This window comes from Ruditapes philippinarum, unplaced genomic scaffold (assembly GCF_026571515.1).
Source record: "Ruditapes philippinarum isolate M1 unplaced genomic scaffold, ASM2657151v2 ctg10092_1_1_1_1, whole genome shotgun sequence".
In the NCBI taxonomy this organism is placed as follows: domain Eukaryota; kingdom Metazoa; phylum Mollusca; class Bivalvia; order Venerida; family Veneridae; genus Ruditapes; species Ruditapes philippinarum.
This window is the reverse complement of record NW_026851521.1, coordinates 106,122-129,127: the sequence shown is the minus strand read 5'-3', so window position 1 is coordinate 129,127 and position 23,006 is coordinate 106,122. Positions and strand designations below refer to the sequence as shown.

The 23,006-nt window shown below is 31.7% G+C and overlaps 1 protein-coding gene across 1 annotated transcript; it reads right to left on the bottom strand.

Annotated features, from left to right (window-relative positions):
* Positions 1–213: 213 nt before the first annotated feature.
* On the bottom strand, positions 214–17,376 carry LOC132736084 (uncharacterized). Its single transcript, XM_060723197.1, has 6 exons — positions 17,253–17,376; positions 11,464–11,640; positions 9,162–9,245; positions 7,255–7,338; positions 1,845–1,928; positions 214–1,454 (listed from the first exon to the last, which is right to left on the bottom strand). The coding sequence occupies exons 1-6, from the start codon at positions 17,348–17,350 to the stop codon at positions 1,427–1,429; spliced, it is 555 nt and encodes a 184-aa protein (XP_060579180.1). The 5' UTR covers positions 17,351–17,376; the 3' UTR covers positions 214–1,426.
* Between the last annotated feature and the right edge of the window lie 5,630 nt (positions 17,377–23,006).

Sequence of the window (23,006 nt, the reverse complement as noted above, 5' to 3'; positions counted from 1 at the left end):
TATAGAAAAACAACCAAACAAAAAACATGCGGCTAACAAGTTAACTCTCCAAGTGATGTTTGAAAAGTGAAGAAATTAGCAAGTTAAAATATTTCAGTAGTCTGCTTTATCAACTTGCTGACTGTAATTGTTTTGTCTGAAGAATGGTCCATTGAAATGAACCCTTTTTATTGTCCTGATTATATTCTGCAGTTTACAACAAAGTCATTAAATTTGAATTGTTCATTTTTTGTGCGCTCCGTAAATTGCATGTATTTCATTTGAGTAGTTATTAGTCAGAAGCGTACAACTTGTTGTGGATTTAGCAGAAAAAGTGTCTTAAAGACACATTATGCCTCAGAAATTCCTATTTATCAAATTCTTTAAATATGTCAAATATGTGTTGAATAATGTTTCAATAACAGATTTAGAGTATGTCAGATGTTAAACAGCTATAGAAAGTAGCGCTGAATGTGCATGAGGTAAAGGTAACAAAATGTAAACTAAGAAGTAGTTTGACTTCCATACAAAATACTAATTCACTTAAATTATATAAATTGGAAACAAAGCAAAAGGAGGGAAGATAGTTTATCTATACGGCAAATGAGCATGTTTTGGAATCTGTAACAAAATACCAAAAATAGAAAAAAAAATTGAAATAAATATAATAAAATTTCTTTGCACAATGGACCTTTAAAATAAAAAAAATGAGAATTTATGTGTTGATGAAGAAGAATATTATATTTTGTTTCTCGCGGACAAATAATATTTCAAATGATCAACTTGATCTAAATATAGGACGGAAGTCGAGCCAAATACGAAATGCACGTTATACCTGATAGAAATATTATAATTGTACCTCTAATCATAAGCATCATTATTATTATTATTGTTCTTTGTAACTGTAATAAATTTCAAGTAGGCATATACAATTTTATATGCGTTAGTTAACACTAAATATGTAAAGAGGCTTTCAACTTTTCTAAAGGTTGAATATGTTATTTTTAGAAAACTCGTTCATACAATTGTCAAATCAGAAGATTTCAGGTGGAAAATAAAATTCGTTTTCCATAAAATATAATATTATAAACAATTAGTAAACCTCTTATCTATCGGCCTGCTCTCTACATGTAATTAAGTAAAGGGCACGATTTTTTTTTAGAAACGAACATCACTGACGGACGCTATACCGAAGAAGGCTTAACAGTGAAACTATGCACTAAGCAAGATAAAATGTTTGAAATACTTTGTTTGAAACAACACAAAATTGTTTTTCCAACAAAAAAATAAAAATATACGAAGATGCTTAATATAGAATGTAAAATTGTCGGACAAAACTAACATGTACATGTCTATAATTTCACGCAATATTCTGTCATTCAGAAAAAGAATATATTGTTCAACACTTTTTTTCAGTAGCATACAAATGTCGTGATCCCTGTCGTTGCTAAAGCACAGTGCAAACTTTTGAGTGTCTGAAATAAACATTATATTTTCAAATTATTTATGAACACGCTTACTCGCTTTCGGAAACTATCTTTCAGCATAAATGCTAATTAATTGATAATTGCTCTTTTGACGAAACTCAGTTTTGGCGTGCTGTCAAATTAAAAGTAAAATATTAATATAAGAGTAAACATATCTGGAGAAAGGGTGATCCTCGGATGCATTCATCACAACAAAATAACACGAAAATTGCAAACTCGGTTTGAGTATGTACATAGGGATTATTAATATGTGCAACATTTCTTAAATTAACCATTAAATATTAAAAAGTGCTTGAATAAATACGTGCTCTGAATTTAACATGGTTTTAGGACAAAGTCTATTCATCTTCAAATATAAAAATAAACAGAATTTCTTACATTTTCTTCTCCTCTAAATCCATCCTCCGCATATTCTCTTCGTGTTCCATTTTCCCTCGTAGTTTTTCGAGTGCGAACTCTGCACTGTAATGAAAAATATTTTAAAAATCAAATCTTATGTCAAAATTTAGTGCTGATTCATATAAAGTTGGTGACATTAAAATAACATAAAAAGTGAAGGGATGAACCTTAGTTGTGTGAATACATTAACTTGCCAATAAGTATTGTGAAGCAGGTAAAATGGCAAAATTTACTATTTTGGTTGATAAACGAACGCAAATAAGTCAAACTTTATTGCAACAAGAAAATAAAATTTAGTATAGATAATCAACTAGTTCTAAATGTGCCAAAACCAGTTTTAATATTCTTCAACGTTGCCAATCTTACTTATGTAAATAATGTATTGTATATAATTTACTCCCTACCTATAACATTTTTTACTCATTTAAAGTTTCTGATGTAAATTATTTTTATTTATATTGTAATGTTTTTATGTTTGATAGCTCTACGTTTTTTACCGACTTTTTATTTTTAAGTCAGTTGAAAATAAAAAATGCTACTAAAACTTGATTTTTACTATGTAAAAAGCTATATTTTTTTTCATTTATTTAGATTTTATTCTGTCCTTACTATGCAGGTAGCTTTTATTTATAACTTGATGTATTTTTTAATAAGACTAATATTGTGTGTTAAAATAACCTTTTATTGGTAGTCTATTTGTTGTATTAATATGTATGCTTATGAATTTTAAACTTTGTATGACCATGAATTAGACTAAGAGATAAAAACAAAACTGGTGAATGGCTTAATACATAGATCAATAGTAGAAACTTGTAGATGGTAAAATATGGAAGCAATTCCTTCTAATGAGAATGTAATATTTGCTCTAAATAAGAAGGTAAATTTCATGTTTTATTAGAATATCCCATGAAAGATGTTTTGAGAAAATAACTAACAAAGAAATATTTTTAAAAAGACCAAATTTTCCTGCACTAATTTTAATTGTTGACATCAAAAAACGAAAATGTAACAAGAAAATAATCTAAGTTTATTTTAAATGTATTCATTAAGAACAAATCATTGGCTTAATTCTACAAACCCTTATGCTATTGTTTTGAAATTTTTAGAAAATCGCATTTGAAATTTTGAACTGCACAACCTTTTAATGATAAACTGCATAAAGATGAAAATTTCTGTGTATTTAAAAATCTGTATGATATACATATCTACTAAATTTTAAAGCTAAAATCTCAAATAATTTCTTCAACAGCATCAATACGACTATCAAATGGTATTTACTTCAATTTTTTTAAAAGTATTCACTGAAGTTCATTTGTACTGATATGTTATATACTCGTATACATGTCTATGCTATAGTTGTATCTTATATTAATTAGCTGAAATCTAAATTACAAACCGTTAGTTTTGCTTTAATATTTAGAGTGAATCTTTTTCAAGTTGTACAATGTAAATTGAAATCTAACACTATCGAGGACAAATACTTGTTAATGTACTAAAACATAATATACTAGTATTACATATGTAATAGTCTTCAATGCATTAACGTAAAAGTTAACAATGATTTCAAGCTTTTTATTTTGTTTTTGTTTCATTTTACTGAACATGTGTACAAAAATTAAAAGAGAAACAAAACATTTTAACTGCTTAATACGCCTTCGGTTCCCTTTCTTTTACTTGATAAAACTTCTACTTTAATTTTAAGAATATATCAATAAATCGATAAGTCGAGTATGATTTCCAAATAAATGTGGTATATATAAAATATTTGGCTGTGATAGTATTAGCAACCATTACAGATTTGCCGTGTATCAAGTGGTACAAAATCAGATGGTTTTGATAAGAATTTATTGGAGTCTAGAATTAAAGTTTGGTGTCAATAAATGAGTTATGGGTTTGTGGAAAAGTAAATAAAACTATTTAGGTTAGTTCTACAAAAAGTTAAGTAAGATTTTTATTGTCATTTTAGATTCTGGGTTTTTCCAGGTAAATGGACGGAGGAGGGTATGATTGTCCCGTATATAAAAAGGCGACCCGAAATTAGTAAATAATTATCGTTGGCTGTTTGTGTCAAAGCTTTTTACGTATTGTCATATTTTGTAATTGAGTCGATAATATTTTTTTGATAAATATTCATTTATTTCTGATTGCCAATATTTGGTTTTATGGGGAGATGCAATGTTTATTCTTCAATCTGTTATACAACATTATTTACTCGTATGGAAGGTTTATTGATTTGTAGAAATTCAGAATGTATGAAAATGAATAAGGGAAACTATTACGAATCATTAATCATTTGTATGGCAAAAAAAAAATCATGTGAAAGATGTTGTAACTCCTATTCAGTTTTATTCCCAGTATGTTGTAGGCTAACGTAAACTTCGCCATAAATCTAGTAAATTATTTCCAAAAATAATTAAACGAATTTTTATTGATAATTACATTGAATATTCAAATATGGCATTCATCTGTAGAAAATATTTCTGTTCTAAGCTTTTATATTACCTACGGATCTTAGATTTTACATCACGAGAATTTTGGCAAAATATAATTCTAGGAAGTTAAACATATGGTTTAAGTTGTAATACTATGAATATATAGAAGACGAATACAATTTTGCTTTGATTGCCATGCTACTTTAACATAAGGAAATATGTTAAACTAGACCATTTCTTCTAACAACAAAATTATACTTATAAATCTAGCTACATTCAAATGATTTCTTATATCAAATATGTTTATAATGTACCAAACTGTCTTATAGGAGACGGTATTTTTTCTTATTCCATTGTTGTTCACACATCATTTCTAAATGAAACTCAACGCTATATATCAAAATCTAAATTATTTGATGAATATAAACGTAACATCTTTATAGTTTAATATGTTCAAATCCAAAATGAAATAATTTTCTGTCATATGTACAATGTCCGTGGTACAGTGTTTGTGTGTGTGTGTGCGCGTGTGTGTGCGCGCGCGCGTGTGTGTGTGCGTGCATATGTGTGTGTGTTGGTGTGCGCGCGTGTGCGTGCTTATGAATATGCTTGCGTGCGTGCGTGCGTGTGGATTTCTTAAACAAATCTTTTAAATATCAATTTAGATAAAATGTGGTTGTCCCTAGCCCTTGGCTTACACCTATTTTTAGTTTCTTTTTATACATATGTGAATTGTGTTCGTGTAAAAAGACAGATTTACATATATTTGCAAATAATGCTTTGTCTACTGTGATTAAATACGAAATATTAATTCTACAACCCGAATAAAAACAATTGTGTTCAATACTCTGGCAAAGGTATTTTCAATTAATTGCATCTTGTTCCATTTTTTTTCTTTTTTTTTAATACATCAAAGATAGTTCATTCAAGCTATCAGTATGATTTTTTAATAGTGTAAATGTAGCTATGTGTTATGGCATCTCAAACGATATGATAAAATCCAATAGTTTCACAATGTTTAAACTCCATATCCATTATTATCCATAATCTTAACAGATACAAACCTTTATATTATATTTTTATACGAATGATTTGTGAGTTTCTTTGTTTTACTATTTTTCATTGTTTTAAGATAATACTTCTTTTACTCACATCTATTTGAAGCACTCATTTTGAGTATCTTTATGAAACTGTAAATAAGTCACCATCTTTCTCATTGTATTCAAGATATTTTTGCTTTTGGCTTTAATATATTTGTCTTTGTACCATATATTTTGTTTGGATAGGCCTTTTTCTCTTTCATTTCCGACCTTTTGTTATCAGCATCATTCGTAAAGATCTTACATTTTATTTTGTTTACATCATGTATGGTTTCATTTGCAATCTGATAACCATTACGAACAATACACAAATTATTTATAAGAAATTCAAATATAAATTTGGGAAAAAAGTCTTGCATAAAATATAACTGGTTTTGTCATTCGAATGCCAAGTGAACATAATTTCATTTGTGATTTATTTCTATTTTCCAAATACGCATTATCAAATAATTTGTAAATGAAACTGTTCTTTTCGTTCTCTCCTATAGTCTAAATCTGAAACAGCATTAATGTCGCCTCGTTAAACGTTTTTTCTCATTTTCCGAAACAAATTGTTAAACCGTTCAATGATACAGATATTATGAAATGTTTGTCCTTTAAATCATTAAATATGGAATTTAAAGGTAAAGGGCCGATGAGTTGTTGAGATATTAATCAGAAAGAGTAACCTATAACCTATAAGGTCAATGTGATCTCGATCTCTGACCCATTCACCCCAAAAATCTATTGAGGTCATCTTCTGACCAAAAGAAATGCATATGTGAAGTTTGAAGGTCAAAGGTCCATGGGTTGTCCAATTATTGATAGGAAACTATTGTGACATACAAGACCAATGCACCTACGAAGTTTGAGGCCCAAAGGCCAATGGCTTGTCAAGTTATTGATCAAAAAACTATTTTACCTACAATGTCAGTATGAGCTTGACCTTTGACCCCTTGACCCCAAAATCAATAGGGGCATTTACTTGCCAAGACTAATGTATCTACAAAGTTTGAGGACCGACTGTCGATGGCTTGTCAAGTTATTGATCGGAAACAGATTTTACCTACAAAGTCAATATGACCTCAAAATCAAAGGGCTCATCTACAGCCAAAAGCAATGCATCTGTGAAGTTTGAAGATCAAGGGTCCTTGTTTTTCCCAATTATTGATCGGAAACTGTTTTGACATACAAGGTCAATGTAACCTTGAGTTTTAACCTTTTTGTCTCCAAAATCAAAAGGAGTCATCTATTTGCCAGGACCAATGCACCTACGAAGTTTGAGGGACAAAGGCCAATGGGTTGTCAAGTTATTGATCGAAAACCGTTGTTATCTGCAAAGTCAATGTGACCTTGACCTTCGATCCATTAACCCCAACATTTATAGGGGTAACTTACTGGTCATATCTAATCACCATACTAAGTTTTAAGTTCATAGGCCTAAGCATTTTTTAGCCATTAATCGGAAATCGTTTTTACCAACAAGGCTCATGTGACCTTGACCTTTGATCCCTTGACCCCAAAATCAATAGGAATCATCTACTGGTCATGAACAATCATTATTTCAAGTTCCTAGGCATAAGCATTCTTTAGTTATTGATCGGAAACCGTTTTTACCTACAAGGTCAATGTGACATTGACCTTTGACCCTTGACCCTGAAATGAACAGGGGCTATCTACTGTTCATGAACAATCATCATACTATGTTTGAAGTTCCTAGAATTAAGCGTTCTTTAGTTATTGATTGAAAACCATATGGTCTACAGACGGACGGACGGACCGACCGACAAACAGATGCAAAGCAATATACCCCCATTTCTTTGAAAGGGGGGATAATAAAATGAAGTTTCGTTTTAAATACCGTACGGTTTTCCTTACTTTCTTTTCTCTTCTAATTCCAATTTCCGCATTTTTTCTTCATGCTTCAATTTCTCTTCCAATGTTTTTAGTTCAGACATCGCCCTAAATTTGAAATTTGTTTTATTCATTATACAGTTTTAAAAGTACATTAATTAAATCTGGAAACAAAGTGATCCCTCGGAAGCATTAATCACAACAAAATTACAAGAGAACTGCAGACGCGGTTTGATTGAGTCTGTACATGATGGATAATGTAAAGTGCAACATCCCTCACGCCCCTAGCACCGGCTTAAGCGGTTCTAAATTCTCAACACTTAATAGTGCTGGCATCAATGATCTCGATGAACCAGAAAAATATAACAGCATTGAAGTGAAGTACGGGGCAACCTTTTACAGCTGCCACACAGCACTTGACACCTGCTGTTGTAAAGTATAAAAATCTGGCAACAAAGTGATCCCTCGGAAGCATTAATCTTAACAAAATTACAAGAGAACTGCAGACTCGGTTTGATTGAGTCTGTACATGAGGGATAGCATACATAATTATATATAAAATAAATTAATCATCAAACAGATATAAACCCACCAACTTAGCCAACTAAGCATCAATGATCGTTATATATATTGGAATGTAAAACAATCATTTAGACAAGACAAATGGTAAGAAACTGTGAAGGAAACTCCACAAAACATCAAATTTGAATTTCTTACATAACTCAGCTGCGACATTTAAAAACAGAAATACTTTTAAATGTTATTAAAAAATTTACTCCGAAATAAAATTAAAATATATTAGCAAAATCATTGTGGAAAAACGGAGCGCCCAAACAATAGATAAATACAGAATCCCTAAAGAAAGCCCAACACGGCCAAATTGAAAATGTTGCAGGCTCGGTTTGATTGAGCCTGTTCATGGACGGTACTGGAAAGTGCAAGTTACCGTCCACGCCCCCTAGCACCGGCTTAAGCAGAATTCAACATTTAAACATGAAATAATAAAATTTTGAATTTAGAAACATCCGCAGATGTGTTCATACGGCGGTTATCATGGAACCTTCAATGTGGCACTTCCGTGCCATTCCATGAAAAGCGGCGTATGGTCCCCAAGTAATAAAAAGCGTGTGCCCTAAACGAGAAAACAATGGGCGGAACTAAATAAGCTGAATTTTTTCACACATGATATTGGTCTCAACTTTCATCAAACGGAGCATTGATCTTTTTAATCTAATTGACTTATTATTGTCATTTGAATGAATGCCAAGTGAACATAATTTTATTTGTGATTTATTTCTATTCACGCATTCTCAATTAATTTGTAAATGAAACTCTTGATTCATTGTTTTTTCATTCTGTCTTATTGTCTAACTCTGAAACAGCATTAATGTCGCCTGATTAAACGTTCCTCCTCATATTTCGAAACAAATTGTTAATGGTACAGATATTATGAAACTTTTGTCCTTTAAATCATTAAAGTCATTAAATATTAAATATATGTTATTGTTTAGTAAAATTCTATTGCAAATAAAGCGTAAAAAGATATATATCTGTTGCAAATATTGTTGTCTGAATTGAAAAAGCGACTATTGCGAAACATTGCTAAACGGTCAAAATCCTACTTAATATAGATGCATAATATTTTATTCCGATTCATATCATTCTGTTTCCATACAACATATGCATTCTATGTTCCAACTCTATCTTGCATCGATCATAAGATTATGTCGGAAATAAAATAGTTTTACTGTCTTTAGATTTATAAAAGAACTTTCATAATCTTTTAATCTCCCAAGAAAAAAGTATTTCTAGATAGAATATTTTTGTAATATTTTTTTTTTGAATTTCTGTTCTGAATTATTATTGATATAAATGAAATTATATATAATAAAATGAAGTTTCGTTTCGAAATACTGTACGGTTTTTCTTACTTTCTTTTCTCTTCTAATTCCAATTTCCGCATTTTTTCTTCATGCTTCAATGTCACTTGCAATGTTTCAAGTTTAGTCTTCGCTCTAAAATTGGAAAATTAATTCATCATATAATTTCAAAAGTCCCTGGTGGCTTATCTAAAGTATATATATAATTATGTAAAATAAACAAATCATCAAACACAATTGAGCATAAATGCAATATCAGTGTTTGGACACCCCACCCCTATCTGCCCCTGGACCCCTACTACAATCCTGAAAAAATAATTCAACACTCTAAGGCTTACCATAATGTACAAATTACAAAACTACCGATGAAATTGTATAAAAAAAATTCCACTAATTTCAAAATTATAGTTAAAGCAATGTGAAAAGCCTACCATATGTTCATTTGCCAAACAATGTGGAACACGGGAAATCGTCGTTTCGGCGACTGAGGCGCATTCCGGCGAGATTTCGCTGCATCATTCATTAACATCAATGAAAAGAACTAGAATTCCGCATCTTACCTATTTCATGTCCAATATCATTCCGATTTTTTTTCTGTTTCACAGTATTTTTTGACTTGTCGCTGCCATTTTGGATTCTGATACCTGTGTGTTATACGCGATCTGATTGGACGTCCATTTTGGCTCGTCCAATAAGATCGCATACTTCAACCCAGGTAAAAGGCAGGCAGCATATCCTAAGGGTGATTATACAATACTGAAGTAGGAATACTGGAACAACCCAAATTGAAAAAGGCCAAATATAAGAAACTAAAATACCATCTAAAATGTATACACAACAATAATGTCGTGTTGAACGATCTTCAAAGATCGAAAATATAACATCATTGATTAAATGTACGGGGAGACTTTTAAAGCCGCCACACGGCACAAATTACATGGATGTGACCATGAAATAGAGAAAAACAGAATCACTATAGAGAGCCCAAGTTCCGTTATCTACATTGTATGCAATTTATTCGGAATTTTCTACAATAACGTGGTATTTCAGTTCGTGTGGTTGAATCATGGCCGACTTATTGGACAAAACTACCATTTAAAAGTCTTCACCATATAAATATTTATGTAAAAATTCCAACGTTTATTTTTGCAGTATAAAACAAATTTAATAGTTTAACATTATGAATTATTAAACTTGTCCGATAGATTATCAACGTTTCGAAAATTCTTAATGTGGATCCATTTTGCTGGTATGCTTTTGAAATGGTTAAATTTCTTAAATTTATTATACACGAGATAAAACGTATTATATTATACATTCACTAAAACTATCAATTCAATAAATAGCGGAAACATTTTATACTGAAACATCGATGAAAATAACATTAATAATACATTGTACATTTAACTATGGGAAATGACAAATACATTTTTGTGGCTTGGCAAATGTTAAGAAAGGATATTTTGATTAACATTTGAAATTTGTCACATATGAAAACTAATATAAATTAATATGAACGAAAATATAAATTATGAAAATATATCCATACATAGGCATTTTGTAAACATATACATGCATCTACCTTTGTTAAATAAAATACAGACTAAACATCGGACAGTTGTATGATAAAAATCAACTGTTATATTATGTTTTCACCTTTACACATGTGTTCAAAAATTACTTTCTAGGAATATATGAGTCAATCAAGAAAAATAAAATCCTTTGTTTGTTTCCCTTCTTCATAATTGGTCAAAATAAATATCTAATACTCGTAAAGTTAATGTTGTGGCAGTCTATGTCATGATGTGTTGTACGTACAGAAAATTGTTATTTTTCACGTAAGTCAAACGCAGCGACGGGAAAATGCAGGAAATTTCGCCTATTGCTATTTTGATAGTTTGAGTTATTCATTTAATTATATGTTTTTTTATTAAATAATATGATAAAGCTTCAAGCCAAATATCTTAGTTTTAGTCATGACATTTTAGAGAAGGTAGATAATGAAAATCAATGACACCCGGCATGGCCATTTTTTTAATCCCAAAACAATAATTTGAACAAACTTGATACAGGTCCTCAACATAACGTTTTAAGCCAAATATCTTAATATCTAAACTCAAACATTTGTTATTGCAGAAGAAAATATTTTTTAAGTTTAACTATATATATATATATATCAGAACTTACAAGTTTTAGTATAACGAATACAAATGCATATGCTGTTTACATATATCGTTAACAGAAACGTATTTTTCGTCAATTGGAGATTTTTTATTTTAAATTTCTAACCTAGCAATGTTCTAATTAAACAGTATAATACCTGTCAGCAGCCACCTTCATTTTCAATACTTACTCGTCCTTTTCACGTCTTCGATTTTCCTCAGTTTGCTTCAGCTCAAGTCTAATCCTTTCCAATTGCATGTCTTTCTGTTTCATCTCTTTCTCCAAGTCTTTTATCTTTGCTTCATTTTGGTCATCTTGTGTCTTTATCTCCAAGTACGCCTCATCTATTCTCTGTTGATTTTGTATTCTTAAAGTAAATATAAACAGAACACTAGTATTTGAATATCGGCCCGAAAATTTGTCATCTATGCTAATAGATTTAAACTTTGATGTAAGATACATCATAGAAATAAACAGGTCACGTTTGAATTTGATTTTGGACAAAGTCATCCCACTCGAACTTGGATTTCTTTTTACAATTTTTAGTTTCAGAACTCTTATTTTTGTGGAAATGTATGTATATGGTTGAAATCGCATGTTTCGGTTTTAACAAGAAAATACAAATCAAATTTGAATCTGGTGTTGGTCCATTGATATTTGACAGAATTATCCTTCTTGAACTTAGAAAAAAAAGAAAATTTCAGTTTCATTTGAAATGTATGTCCGAGGTTGCTATTGCATGTGCTGGTATTTTACAAGAAAATACAAGTCAATTTCTAATTTGGTCATGGACAGATGTTGTTGACAGTTATACCCCTTATTATTTCGGCTACGAATATGCAATATGCAATTTCAAAATGGTAAAGTTAACACTGAATAGTTTCAGGGCCTTGAAGTTTGTATAAAATGGTTTATGTTAACATTGAATCGTTAAAGAGCCTTGAAATTCGAATGAAAAAATGTCTTTTTTTCTTGCAATTTGGAACTAAATATTATTATAACATTTACAAGTTTGGCTGCTGCAAATCCGCGAAAACAGTACTGCACGCCCATGCATTAAATTCGACTAATGTAATTTGCGCTATATAAACAAATCGAAGAACTGAATAATTTTGACTATAAACAATTATTATTCGGACAATGACTTGATTGTTGGAAATTTCATTGTAAATTTAAAACTAAAATATGGGAATCTCATGTGGCTATTGTAAGATAAGTAAAACAATTAAATGAATCTTTCGGAAATGGTGTGTAGTTCCGATAACGACCTTTCCAATCATATTGCTCAGATTTGTTTAATGAATCTTTCTAAAGTGGTAAATGCATCTTATTTTTAATGTCAGGGGCCCTAAAATGAGCAATTTTGTAGTTCAGTGTGGCCATAAAAACACAATTCCAAATATTTCAAATTCTGTTACACAGGCAGATAACCATTTGCATAGCATTATCCAAGTATTGAACAAAGTAAGTGTTTGCATGCACTGCTCCAAAAATAAATGAACGTGCAGGATACTTCAGAATTCGCCCGATTCGTTTCAAAATATCACTAACACACAGTGCAATCAATGGCAATTTCAAAAATGACCAATGAACTGTCTGTCATACTTTGAGATTTTTCCCAAAATTTATCCAAAGTTATTAACTTGTTTGGCACCAACTGTCAAAGCTTGATTTTGAACTTTTTACCTGCATTTAGAGAGTCGGAAGTACATACAAAGCTACCAAAATGTTTAGTTTCAGGTACAAACTCCAAAATAATGTTCATTTTCTACACACAAACAAGAAGGACTTACAATGACAGAAAAATATAATAAGTTCTCACTACCTACAGAACACCATTTCTGTGTTAGAAATAAATTTAACGGGACCATTATTCGAATATGTCCCATGCCCAAAAGGAGTTCCGGTGTCGTGTAATTATCACACGCGTGGTAAAATTACCACGCTTGTGATTATAAGGCGGCGGAATAATTGAGGTGTCACTTCACTTAATATAATCATATGTTTACAAGCGCTTAAAGGTAAGGTTAGAACATCACTGATGCAATCATATACATGTAGATCTTTAACGAGATATTAATATGTGTTTTAGAAGAATAGTAGAACCAACTGCGGATGATCACGTGAGCAAAATCGTAAAATGAGCTCATGATATGACGGCCTAAACGCTCGGTAAAAACAGTAAAATTAAAGTAAGCATACAGTTAACGTTAAATGTATATGTTAAACTAGGGCGCACGGACCCCTTCTATAAAACCACGTACTGTTCTGTTATTGGTTATTTTGTAGCTCTCTCTGTTAAGGCCTGAAAGTCGAAAACGTTGTATTGTGTGATGAGTGCAATGGGAGAGCAGGTACTAGAAATACTTTGTTTTCAGTAAAAGAAAAGCATTTTGGGCAGAATAGGCTATGACATTTTGTGCACATTTTTCCATCTTTTGTAAAGTTGCATAACATAACGAAGTTGTGCATCTTTAAAAAAAACAAGTACAATTGTCGAACCAAATTTAATGAGTACAATGGTCGAACGATTGCATTGCCTGTCCTATTTTGTCAAAGTTTTCATTTAATTATGCTTGTTTCTCGCATCCTGTCCTTTAAATCATACAAACACAAGTTAAATTTTGATGCTGCACATCAAAGACGTCGCCAAATGATGTGAACAGTCAATCAGCATTGAAAATCGTTCTCTACTACAGTTGAATATGCATAACACAAATCATTTTTTTTCATGTTCTTGGTATGTGCTCGTTGTTTAATAATTAAGTAGCATATTTTTGTGAAAAAGTAGAACCTAATGCAAAAATTCACAAAGAAATGCCATGTCTGAAATTCTGTTGTGTTTGTCTGTTGCGACAAAGATTGAAACGTCTGGACGAAGCAAAATAAATTGGATAACAAGTAAAATTGAAATGTTTGGTATACTTAAAATAAATCCAAGACAATATGTGCCAAGAATATATCCATTTGAATATTGGTTCGAATTGCATAATGTTCGAAGGATTTTGAGAACGAACTGTTCTGCAGTGATATCCCCTTACTGGTCGTCACATAACCGGTGCGCAGAGTTAGGCGAACTTCCTTAACTGTTGAGGGAGAACCGCCTCTCTTATAGTGGCGTGGTTTAGGCTTTGTAATCAAAGTTGTTCTGGTTCCCTTCCGCCCCGTCAACGAAGACCAAATGCTAGCATACGATGCATAATATTAAATTTGGCGACAATTTAAGGCGGAGCCGAACTTCAACAAAGGCGGAGCAAATGAAGTAAGTGACATTGCCTCAGTCGTTACCTCTCTAAACGGTTAAGTTTTAGAACGATCGACTTTTACGGTTTTTCGTTTGGACAATCGTAACTTTATATTTAGTGTGTACCCGCGATGCAAGATGGTACGATGGTGAAAACGCGATGGCACGATGGTAAAAACACGATAGTGTGATGATGAAAACGGGATGGTACGATGGTAAAATTGCGATAGCACGATGGTGAAAACGCGATGATACGATGGTGAAAGCGCGATGACACGATGGTGAAAACGCGATGGTACGATGGTGAAAATGCGATAGCACGATGGTGAAAGTGCGATGGTACGATGGTGAAAACTCGATGGTACGATGGTGAAAATGCGATATAACACCATCGTATTCACAATCGCGACATCGCGATTTCACCATCGTACCATCGTGTTTTCATCATCGTGTCATCATATCATCGCGTTTTCACCATCGTACTATCGTGCATCGCGGGCAAGGACAAAATACGAAAACATTGAACCTAGAATTTTCATGAAAAAATGTCTGTTTTTCAATAACTTATTTATTTCTTAATGTATCTATTTTAAATTTTACATATATATTTCTTTTTATCACTCAAATCATGTGTGAGAAGGTTCAACACTCTAGCAAGACTATTTCCAGAATTATGTCCCCCTTGAACTTTAAATTGTTTATGTTTTACTCCAACTTCTTTATTCCTCTCAGGATTTACTTCAACATCATAATAATATGACAAGTTTTATAAATCAAGAATCCATATTTCCAGAATTATCTCCTCCATAAACTTTGAAATTTTCTTTCATTCTTTAATTGTCTTATTTCTTATATATATATTTTTAATTTTTCATCTTTTCTTCTTTGTGACTATAAATGGTATCTTTAAACTTAAAATAATTGTTCTTTGTTACCCTCATATCATGTATGACAATTTTCATAAGTCTAGCATCTTTATTCCAAAAGTTATCTCGTCATTAAGAATTTTGCTTTTAAAAATATTATATTTTGTTTGGTAACAGGGATGTTTAAAAAACACTTCAGAGTGTCCTTCAGTGCGTCTGTCTCTCTATTCATAAAAACTGCTTTTTGAGATCAGTTTTAAAGAACTTTTCTAACAAGTTTTCTTAGAATAGAGAAAAGCTGAAACATTAGTTATAATTATTCATCCTGAAAATACTGGACCTTTGATTATCTGTTGTTTAAGGCAGGGAAACTTAACACATATCTATGATACAGACAAACTAAGAACTCAAAAGATTTAAGTTCAATCATGTCATTCATTCATTCAATGGCATAATTGAATGGCAAATGGCCCTTCAGAATGTTGCTTGGGTTCTAACCGGTAGGGGACTTATGAATTGCTTGCAATTCTATGATAATTGCTTGTTTACATAGTTGTTAGTATTTCTTCAAACATGACCTCCATCTATATTTCAACGTACGCTAGAGTATCTTTCTGGACTATGCATTCCCTTTTGGTGACTTTTAAGTCTGTCTTTCCTTGCAAATTCTTTAAAACATTCGTCGCATGTGATCACTTACCCTTTATGTCCCGGGCTCTTTCAATGCATTTTTGTGTTAAAGTAAGATATGCAATCATCATTTATTAATTCTGAAAAAGTTGATCCTTCTATAGCAACGAGAACTTTGTAAGCACAAAGAACAGTACCCTCGACTATTCGATGTGTTATAAAAAACATAGAACATTCGATAATAAGAAAAAATGATTTGCACATGTTTTCTACTTTAATTTAAGATTGCCATGTACTGTTCTTTCTGTTTACAAAGTTCTCGTTGCTATACAAGGATCAACGTTTTTAGAATTCATAAATGATTATTGCATTATTTATAACACATCGAATAGTCGAGGGTACTGTTCTTCTTCAATAATGTCTTTGCTTATTTACTGATTGTGATAAATGAAGGTACATAATATTGTCAAAGTAATGACCAAAATTGACTTCCATTCTTTTATGTAAAACACAGAAAATTGCTGACTTTGTTCGATACCATTGTCTTTTCATGAGCAGGAATGAAATCTCACTCTTTATGGATTATTCGTAGATGATTCCTGTAAAGTACCTCCGAATTTTGCATATTTTGCATATATAATGTCAATATCTATATAATTAGACATATTTAAGATTGAATGTTGTAAATTCTTTCTGATTACTCTTTGCACATTTACTCGAAATTTATAACCAATACTCTCGTTACACTAAAAACCAATACTTGTGACATTGGCCAGCAACTCCAAAGCAACACTCAGTAAACTGACATTGTATTGTCATTTGAAATTCTTTTGTTAATACAACATTTACAACATAATATTTATCATCGTAACGACTGTGTCACATTTCAATAGATTCGATTCAAGTTTTTCGTTTATTACGTGAGCAAAGTAAAAAAAAAGAGTGAGCAAAGTAACGAATTCTACCTCCTAATTACATTTCAAATCTTTTTCTTAACATTTGTGGGTTTTCAACGACTAGAGAAATGATCTTCAATAAAATTTATATCAAACAAATTTAAATTGACTAACCCTGTACTTACCTTTTCCCCGTTCAAAGTCGCGAAATGGGACAAAAGTTCTCATAATGTAGAGCAATATCTGGGGTACGGTGTACCGCTGTGGTGGTAACGCTATTAAATATAGATATGTAAGATATGTTGCACATAATATTTAAGAGAAATACTAAACTTAAGCTTACTTTTGCAATTCAATTTCATTGCATTGTTCCACCTCTGCCTCTGTCTTATGTTTGTGTTGTTTGTTACAGTAATGGTAGCCTGTTAGCCAATCGAACATTTTGTCTGTCGGCGAAAAGAAGTAGATGTACCTGGCGGATAAAAATATTGTAATTAGATTCTGATGGGTTATCTTTATATTTGATCAAAAGGCAAGGCATAGTTCACCGAAGGCAGTATCCAACAACATGCAGACACACCAGCAGGGCACCCAGAAGGCAGCGAACTTAAATGGAGAGAGCACACAAGGGCCTAGGGACATGTATTAAGTAAAATTATAAGAAATTAAAGGGGCCGATATGGAATTATAGGAACAGAGGTTGTAAGGTAAATAGGGAGAGAGTTGGAGCAGGGCATTAAATACGTACTGGCATTTTAGGTATGTCTTGTATGTATGTTAAGATCACTATCTGCTGTAATTAAAGTCGCAAGTTTTTTTTAGTTTAATGCATTTGGTAGACTCTAACACGCAAGATACAATACTCAAGTGCGACGCAGCCAGGCCGTTATTGTGAATCCGATGAAGAGGTTAACATGTAGTATCAAATACTTATTAGACATAAAATACACAAAACTATATAATTCTTTCTCTTTTCTGTGCTTATGCAGTTATCTCATAATGGACTTATGGTGGCTGATTTGTGCATTTCGTGTTTTCAAAAAGTCGAGGATTAACAAGTTAAAATAGTGGGGATGCGGAGCAAAAACATGCTAATCAGCGGGGGCGCGGGACAAGTTAACGCAAATAAAATCCCCCCAACAGAACGGCTAGGTGCGGAGCCAAACACGCTTATAAGTGGGGGCGCTTCGCTCTAATATGCGTGTTTTTGCCCCGCGAACCGCCAAGCGAAAAAACGAGAATTAACAAGTTGAAATGGCGTGGGTACAGAGGGAAAATACGCTGATTAGCGATATGTCATATATTACGTCTTTGGTTGGATATTTTAACTGTATCAATTTACCTTGCGGCTAAAATATCCCAGGTCTCCCCTACTAATAATGACAATTTAACAAGATAGGATAATCAAAACATGTACGAGTAACAATACACAAGACATACATGAGAAAAATATAAAGGAACACATGGTCTCGTCTTGGAACAGTCAAGAGAATTAACACAACGGAGAGAGTTTAAACCTGTTTTAGGCGCGCAAACATCCATTCTTAGCCCTAGTTAGTTCCTATATGACGAGACACTGAAAATAAAATTAATCGCTGCCAAGTAAAATTCAAACAATTGACATGGTTACATGAAACGAAACAAATAAAACACATAAATGGTCATGTAAAAGTAGCCTTATGACGGTAACATATAACAAGTATGGAAGAAAGCGGAGAAATAAGACAATCTTCTACAAGGGAACAAGACAGAAATATGCTTTAATTAGTCAATATTAAACAATTGCATCCGATTAAAACTCGATCATCTAAACCAACCATAGAGCTAATACTTACATATATAGTCAGAGGCTATCAAACGTGACTTGTGACATCAGAATTGTGGAATGCACATAAACTGACACAAATCATATTTTCTAGTGCTCTTTTTTCAAACGAATTGAAACAGTGAAAAGCGCAAAATTTTTAATTTTAAAACATCCTCATTTGTATTCATATGGGGTTTATAATAGAACCTTTTATGTGCCATTCCATATAAAGTGGCGTTTGTCCCTAATTAAACAAATATGTGTGCTCTAAACAAGAAAACAATTGGCGAAACTAAATTAAATGAATTTTTGAAAGAGGATCAAAGGTTATGAAGCCTGCATAGACAGCAGACAAAATTGATTGGTTTGATTGAGTCTTTTCATTGACTTACATTGAAAATGCAAGAAATCGTTTATGGCCGCTGGCTCCGCCACAAGCAGAATTCAACATAAAAACACGAATATTGTGACAATAGAAACATCTGCGGATGTGCTCATACGGCGGCTTTTATTGTACCTTCCATGTGACACTTTTGTTCTATTCAAATTCCCATTAAAATCAGGCTTGCTAATGCTAAGTGGCAGTAGAGTTTCTAAAGCCATTGAATTTTGATATTGCTTTTTTGTTTCTCGGAATAATGTTTATAAAACTTTATAAAATATGTCCGTAATGTATGACAGCCCTATTTGAAAAGCTTGATAACAATGCATATAATTGTTCTTGTAATCGTTTTATAAAACCGTACCGAATCTAATATATACACCGTTAGATATTGCATGGGCCATGTATCAATCTAAATAAGGTTAATTTACCATACCAAAATCAAAGTCATCTCTTTCTTAAATAAGTTATCATAGATTTTGGTATGAATAGTATTGTTATTGACTGTAATTTATTTAAGATAAAAAAATTATGTACTTAAATTTTTAATTATTTGTTTTATTCTGATGAAGTTCTTAAGGAAAGATATTAGATACCATTTGATAAAAGATAATAGTATCGGGGTATCGGGAAATGTTTTAATACTACAAAAAGTTAAATCTTGTATCTGAAGGCTCAGCATGAGGTCTCTGGAATAGAAATACAAAAAAAATCGGCGACAAGGATGGCACAATTAATAACCACAGGAGTTCCTATAATCTGTTTGAATAGGGCATTTATAAACCGGAACATGAATGTTATCTAAAAGGAGCAAAAAACTCTGTTGACTAAGGGAAATGGAAAATAAGTTTATGTTTAATTTACGATAGACCGGTTGGGACATTTCAACTTCACGATTTCAACTTCATAAATTCACGATTTCAACTCCATGAATTCGCGATCTCAACTTAACGAATTCACGATTTGAAAACGGGAATTCACGAAGTTAAAATTGTGAATTCATGAAGAAGAAATCGAGAATTCATGAAGTTGAAATGGCCCTACCGGTCTTTCGTATTAATTAGTCTGTGCGGTAGTGTTGGATACATTGTAGAAAAATCGTATTTGCTATTATTATATGCTAAGACTTTTGGGATATTGGTTCCAAAATCAGGGAATTTTACTCAAATGTGAAATCTAGCATATTAAAATACCTGTATCTTTGCGCTATAATGAAAGGATTTCTACTTAGTTCTAATTCCGCGACAAAAGAAGATACTTCTAAAGTAAAGGGGCTTTGTTTGAAAAAAGCTTTATTTCACAAATGCATCTTAGCATTTTCATTTGGTTACAAATAGTAATGTAAACAATATTTCACATTTGTTGCATTAGATTTGAAAATCTTTTCGAAGAAGTTGAAGAAAGTGGCACAAAGCTCGACAAAGGCTCAATTTAAGACGATATATAATAACATTTGATATAAGATAACGTTTGTGCGATCCCATGCATGACTAAATGCATTGAAATCAATGATAAATCAATTTGTTTTGATCTTTAATCTGCGCCTTTGTGCACCGATGTTATATTTCCCGAGTTAAATATTAATTAATGGAAGTATTAAAAATGATAAAAAATGTGTTTGACCATATGAATTTCACATGATTTGAATATGGACGAAACCGGCTTATTATGTTATTTGAGAAGGCTACTATCAAGAAATCTAAGTAATTTTCTACAATTGTTCAAGCTTGCGCAGCGAAATAAAAATGACAAAAGAGAATCGTGATTGAAACAAATTGATGAAATTATAAGGGGTGGCATCTTATTGTTGTGGCTTTCTGTCCGCGAAATGGAGTTTTTTCTTCTCTTTAGTTCACAAAGAAACAAATTTGAGGAATATGTAACTCAAATAGTAGGATGGTGACCTTTAACTGTTTCCGTCAATATTCATGATTCTCATACAATATGCTAATTTGAAAATTCTTTTTGCTGTTTTAAATTTTCCTGCTTATGAATACTAAACTTAACTCATTGTTATTGTACGAGTCCACAAAAGTCATGACATATCACTTTTGTTCTCTATCTAATTACCATTGTATTTCACTTAGCCTTGTTTTCATTCGGATTTAAAAAGTCCATAAATGAGCAAATCTGTTAAAACGACAAGAAGGAAATAGTTTGACAATAAAATCAACTGAATTTTTCTATTTTATATTTTTACCACTGCGCATTGAACAACTATTTTTATTGATATTCTTTATAACACATTTCGGTTATATATATTACCCTTCTTTAAATTTTAGTACATTTTTTGCAATATTGATTTTCTTTAAATGTTGTGGCACATCTTGACGAGTGCAGCTTTAAAATAGTTTAATTTCTGGCGACATGATCATCTAAAACTATATATTATCTTTTATGTATATTCAATATAATATTAAAAGTTACGAATTGACTGTAGACGGTATAAATAAACATCTTTCCATCGAAATCCCCTAAACTCTTTCTAAAAAGTTCAGTAACAGAGAGCAATTAAAGAGTTATAATTAGCGTCGGTAACGAACAGTTGGTTTTCTTCTGATGAGAGTTAAATACGTCTAATAGTAACACTATTGGTTTCCTAAAAAAAGTACTATATTATTTTAAATTGATCATGTTATTGAAAATGAGTAATTTGTGTGTTAAGATTTTATTACATTTTCTACTGAACAATAAATTTTAAAGAAGAATACACTGAGTTTATTTTACACAAGAACTTATTGAGATATAAACAATTTTGTACAAAATAACAAGACAATATCGACAAAATTATCGCAAAATCCTAACTAATCAGGTATCCTTCCTCTATTCAATAAGTGTCCAATATAAACACTGATGCGTTGAACCTATATTGTTTATAACTTTTTTATAATAATCAAGAATTAGTATTAATTATTGTAACTCAATATCAGATAAGGCAGTCAACTGTATAATAAATTAAACAAAATACAGACAACTTAAAGAGACAACTTAGGAGAGAACTACTGCCAAAATTGAAAGAAGCTAGGCAGAAAGGTAATAAAGCATGGTTGTCATATGATACTTTGTACATTGATGGAAAGGCTCAGAAATAGGAACGCGGAGAGGATGAATTGAGTATTTGTGCATGGAATGTAAACGGTTTAACGGAAATAAAAAGGAGTAACCAGGATTTTATTGATTCGATTATTGAACATAACATTATATTTTTATGTGAAACTTGGTGCAATAAAAACAGCAACATCGATATATCAGGCTTTATTTCGCATAACTATCACAGAACATTCAAGCACAGTTCCCGACGAACCCCTTGGTAGAGCCTCATCAGATAAACATTGTAATACGCTCGGTTATAGACTGTTATGTAAATCCACGGATTTTCGTGTAGTAAATTGTAGAATAGGTGATCTTTACGGTAAATGCACGTTTATTTCTAGCCAGGGGTCATCAACCATAGACTATTTATTAACAAAAGCTTGAATGTAATTTTTCGCTGATGTGCACGATTTGAATGCATGGAGTGATCACTGCCCTATTTCTTTCAATATTAATTGTAGTGAAACGTATAAGTGTAAACATGGGGAACAAAATGACAATTTTGTTAAATATGTATGGTCCCCCGAAGTTAGAGATAGTTTCAAATCGAAACTTATTGGAAAATTACCAGTATTGTTATGTATACAACATATTAAATGTATATAGTATTATCACTGTTCTATTTTTAGAACATAAACTACATGTATGTACTAGAACTTTCTTAACTGTTGTAGAAAATGCTAGATTATGATTCATGCATTACATTGAAATAGAAAAGATCAGACTAGACATTTGAAATTTACATTTTTATTTAGACTTCAGGTATTTGTGAACATAATTTGTTATTTAATTTTTCTTTAATAACTTTTCTGTAA

Excerpts from the sequence above, each read along its gene's own strand:
- LOC132736084 (XM_060723197.1), bottom strand. The coding sequence starts at position 17,350 with ATGTTCGATTGGCTAACAGGCTACCATTACTGTAACAAACAACACAAA. Across the intron at positions 1,929-7,254 it reads GAATTAGAAGAGAAAAGAAA|TGCAGAGTTCGCACTCGAAA; the intron begins GTAAGGAAAACC and ends TTTTCATTACAG. Across the intron at positions 1,455-1,844 it reads GATTTAGAGGAGAAGAAAAT|ACACTCAAAAGTTTGCACTG; the intron begins GTAAGAAATTCT and ends TGTTTATTTCAG.